Consider the following 5000-nt stretch of genomic DNA (forward strand, 5'->3'; position numbering starts at 1 on the left):
AATAAAAACAGCATGCAGTACACGTGGCTTACGTACAGCCAGGTAAGGCAAAGCAACTTGGGCATATCTTGCAAATCGTCTTGTTTTTATGCCACCGTGTCTTAAATAGAAATTTTAAAAAAGCGGTGATAAACATAGTGATTATAGAAATGGTTTGTTTTATTTGGACAAATCTAACTCCGGTGTTGTAGCTCATCTTGCTGTGTATAGGAAAGGAAAGGAACTTTATTTAAGTGTCTAGTCGTTCTAGCGTTGGAGCACTAATTGGGGACACTGTAAACTGAAATTAACAACTAACAAAAATCAAGTCAAATGTTGGTTTTTGAGAAGAGAGGAAAACCGGAGTACCCGGAGAAAAACCTCTTGTTGCAACCCACATATGACGCCGAGTCTGGGAATCGAACCCGGGCCACATTGGTGGGAGGCGAGTGCTCTCACCACGACGCCATCTCTGTATACTGCAGCGAAGAGCCCATAAACTCCCAACCATGGCCACTGCCGGTTGCGCCTGCAACATAAGAGACGTTGTCAGCCACTCCTTTCCCAAAATGTCTCAGGGTGCATTAGAATGTAATTATTCCAGAATGGAACAAGAGGTCAAGCCAATCCGATGATATGCCTTAAATTTTCCCGAACACACAACAGTTTGTCTCTGATGATCCTCACCACATTTACCTAACATGAGAAATCTAGAGGCCATTTAATTTCTTTTTATTCTAGAAAGGGCTCAATCGGACCCAAATTTAAATGAAAATATCAGTTTTAAAAGGCTTCCTTCCCCAGTCCTTTACTATACTTTTGCCCTTCTCCTTCCATGAAATCACCTCATATTCAACTCAATGTGCTTCAAAACATTTTGAATTGTCGACAGCTTTTTCGTGTCTGTACATGTATTGCTGATCGTAACTACCTGTAATCATTTCTCTTTCAAGGTCCACGAGCGTGCAACCCACATTGGCGCAGGCTTGGTCGCCCTCGGCTGTGAACCTTCACAGAAGACTTTCATTGGTATTTACGGACCAAATTGTACAGAGGTGAACAGAGTCTATATTTGAATATTGGAGGAATAAATTAGCGACATGTCTTCATGAAAAAACGAGACCATCAGTCTGACGAAGGGATACCGCTGGAGACGCCGTCCATAAGAGAGCTTTACGTTTACATGACAGTTACTGCTTATCGTAAAAAGCATGAAAATTCTCTTATTGTTCCTTTTTTGTCTCTTATGAGAAGTTGCTCGACTATCTGTAGAAACCGGTAATGAGCCAAGGCAAACAAATTGTTTTGCGTTGAGCAGAGAGAAAATTGTTGCCTTAAGTTTGTCGTTTGCCGTAAACTCGAGTGTCGCATGCATTTACGGCAAAAGTCTGAGTGAAATTTGCGTTTTACCAAGAATGGGGAAAAAAGTTGTTTAATAATAGCGCATTTCAAAAATTTTTTCGACCTCGCTAGGATTTTCTCCCTTTTTTCGCTCGTATTTCGTACTTCCAAACTTTTGGAGTTTAAGGAATTTAATAAAACAATTATTCCATTCGCGCTTGTTGGATATGAGACTGGTTATAGCCAACTCAGCGATAGGCGCCTCGTTGGCTATTTACCATCTCATCTCCAACGCGCGCTCATGGAAAAATTGTTAATTACTTAAATCATCACCCAAGCAGAGTTCAGGTACTTGACATTTTTCTTTTTTACAAGAGGCAGTGTGGCCCAGTGGTTAGGACTCTTGCCTTGAGATCCGCATATCCCGGGTTCAAGACCCGATTTGAACACTGGTTGAATTTGGTACTGGTAGTCCCTGGTGCAACTTTTCGGCTGCACTTGTAAATTGCAAACGTGTTTGCCTCCGGCCAGTTGGGATTCTTAGGGCGCGTTCGATTGACCGTATTCCGGAATAGGAATACATGGAATAGATTTTAGAAATCTTCGTTTTTTGCGGAGATTCACATTAAAATTATCAAACACTTGCTAAAATGCTATTTTAAACATATCTTTATTATCCTTGTTGCTTCAAAAGCGCCAGACATACCGTTTTAAATCATCACTCCACGTATTCTTATTCCGGAATAGGGTCAATCGAACGCACTCTTAGAGTTATTGTTTTGTTGATCGTGTTTCATCTGCCCTGAAAAGACCCTGTAGGGAGTGGTCAACTAAACATATGTGTAGCTATGCTCGTGTTTTGCATTTTCAACCGCGCTTCATTGCTTAACTCACCTGTTCTTTTGGCGTCAAATGCCCCCAGTTTACTTTTCTGAGGATTTTTATTTTCCCAAGAGAACACAATAGAGAGATTTAACATCACGTTTTACGTGAAACGGCAAACGTCGGATGGTCGTTTCACGTTTCACGTTTCACGTTTCACCAGACCACAACACCAGGAACTCCGTACCCTGCTACTTTTTTCGAATAGTGAGTGAGATCTTAAAGTTTCTGACAGAGTTTATGAGCAAGGATTGTGAGGCGGTGCTACGGCTCAGTCCTTATCCGAAAAGACTTGAAAGTCTGACCATTCTTGGATGTAATTACAAAGGCAGAACTTTCTCCTTGGTTATTCAAAGACCATGAGTGTTGGTCCAGCCGGATACTTAGGAGTCGAACTCATGACCTCCCGCACGCAAGATGGATACTCAACCAACTTAACTGAGCGAACCGGTCCGTGGTTAAAAACGGCCTTGTCACACAACGAGAAAATCTAACCAAGAATCAATTGATCCTAAACATGATCTCATTTTCTAAATTACATCATGAGGACGGCTTTGTTTCACCTTTCTAATGACATCATAAAATGTTTCAGTAATCGGTACCGGCTTAGGCCTCGTCTCACAACTGCTACACTGCGGGAAGTGCAAATACTACTCAACATAGTGGGTCGATTATTAAAACATATTTTAGACAATGTTTAACAAAACCGCGTTCTAAGCCATTTTCAATATTGCCAACAATCATATCGAAGTATTGTGTGCTGCTGACGGTAACAAGAAGGTTTGCATTCCAGGCTAGAGAGCAATTTATTTACTTAAGATATACCGCTTATAAATAGATTTGGAGGTCCACTAATTGTCTTAAGCCGCGGCCTAAGTTAGACTTTGTTTAAATAACTGGCCCAGTAGGTTTAGTGTGAATAGTACGTGCAATTTGGTCAACATCTGTGGCATAGATAGTTGGCTTTAATTCTTTGAGAATGTGTAAGATTGACAAAAAATGACGGTATTCTCTCTTTATGTCATAGTGGGTTTTATCCGACCTCGGGTGCCAGATGTTTTCGATGATATCTGTTCCTTTGTATGACACTCATGGGTGTGAGGAGTGCCTTTACATTATCAATCACGGTAAGAAATCATACGCGAGTCACAACGACTTGAAATTCAGTCAACCTGGAGAGATTTCGATCTCAAACTGATCGTCGTGCACTATATGCCATTATAGTTCACCACTAAATTTTCTCCGATTCTTAGTGGTTTAAATTGATCACGTGACGCGATAGTGTTCGTTCGCGGAGAGACACTATCAGCCCATAGTGCCCGTCCGAGGAAAATACCCGGATAGATAGTAGTCGTCCGCTGAAAAAACAGTTGACAGTTGTACGCTATTCTTTAGCCAATGTACGCTGCGAATTATTGACATTTGTGACAGCCTGTACGCATGAATAAATATTTGATTGATCTGCATTAAGTGGGTTTTGACTGTTTTTCAACTGGCGCGCGGAAGAAAATTTAGTGGTGAACAATAAAGACAATAGAGTGTTTATGTCACGGAACTATCGGTCTGATAGTTGCCCCTTGGAAATTTGATGTTCTTAAAACTAGCATATTAGCCCTCGAAGCTTCGCTTCTCGGGCAAATATTTGTTTTAAGAACATCAAATTTCCGCGGGGCAACTATCAGCCGATAGTTCCTCGACAGAAACACTCTATTGTTTAAATAGGACTACTCCTCATAGCAAGACATCCTTCAAACACCGTAAACAATAAATGAAGCAAAGTACGAGTGCAACTACTTGAGGTTTTTCCTTGCTAAACATTGCCAATTTAAATGAAACACTAAAACAACGCAAAGTGCTTTTAAAATTCTCTTTCGCCAACTTTTTGTAGTTTGTCGACTTTTCAATTTACCTACTTTCTTATGGAGAAAGTCTTTACATTTATTTTGTTCCCAAGTTACTTCGAAAGCACAAACGAGAATTGTAAGTGATGCCATTTTTAAAGCGGTGTATAGAAAAGTCGACAAAACTGAAAAGTGCTGCAGCGGTAAAGACTGTCAAAAAAGGTTCAAAAAGTGGAAATAGCAACCTCGTACGCGTTCAAGCTGGCAGACAGGACCCAGGAGAGCCTCGTTTTGAAAGCGAATCCAAGTGACTCGTTTTAAAAACGAGGCTTAAGTAAACTCCGCATTCGCTTATTTAAAAAGTTGACAGTTATTAACAATTGATATCCATGGTTCTAAACGTCTCTTTGTCCCGTTATTTCACAGCTGAACTCTCTACCATCGTTTGTAAAGGAGATCAAGTCCCAATGCTTCTTGAGCATGCGCACTCGTGCAAAGGACTCAAAAACATGGTGAAGATCGGTTCCCAGGTTACAGAGGAGGAGAACACAACGGCCAAGGGCCTGGGGATAAGGCTCATCTCCTTTGAGGATTTGGAAGTAAATTCTGTTTTTGTTGTAAAAGACTTGAAAGACGTCAAATCCTTTCAGTTTTGCCAAATTGAATGTACTGACTAAACGCATGCATTGTTTTTGTTAAATTTACAGGATCTTGGAAAGAAGAGTTTTTCAGAAAGAAAGGTAGATGTGAAAAATGATTTTCCCACTTCCCATTATTTCGTCTAGCAAAGGCATGTGTTTGGGATCGAGTTCGGTCAAAAGTCATCCATCCCATAAGCCATTTATTTCACAGGCTTCTCTTAGAATTTCCCCTCGTTGCGTTGACTGCAGTAGATCTTTACCCATAGCGTAAACGTAATGCATATAAGCTGCCGACACTCCATGGCATTAGGGTTAG

The 5000-nt window shown here is 40.8% G+C and overlaps 1 protein-coding gene across 2 annotated transcripts in view; it reads left to right on the forward strand.

Moving 5' to 3' along the window:
- LOC138004039 (long-chain-fatty-acid--CoA ligase 1-like) overlaps window positions 1-5000 on the forward strand; it is a 45658-nt gene that overhangs the window by 16318 nt on the left and 24340 nt on the right. For both annotated transcript variants that reach the window (XM_068850430.1, XM_068850431.1), the window contains exons 4-8: window positions 1-42; window positions 933-1034; window positions 3230-3329; window positions 4470-4642; window positions 4751-4783. The exon at window positions 1-42 is cut by the window's left edge and continues 26 nt beyond it. In XM_068850430.1, the coding sequence (XP_068706531.1) occupies window positions 1-42; window positions 933-1034; window positions 3230-3329; window positions 4470-4642; window positions 4751-4783 (450 nt within the window). The remainder of the gene's footprint in view (window positions 43-932; window positions 1035-3229; window positions 3330-4469; window positions 4643-4750; window positions 4784-5000) is intronic.

This window comes from Montipora foliosa, chromosome 5, assembly GCF_036669935.1.
Source record: "Montipora foliosa isolate CH-2021 chromosome 5, ASM3666993v2, whole genome shotgun sequence".
Lineage (NCBI taxonomy): Eukaryota > Metazoa > Cnidaria > Anthozoa > Scleractinia > Acroporidae > Montipora > Montipora foliosa.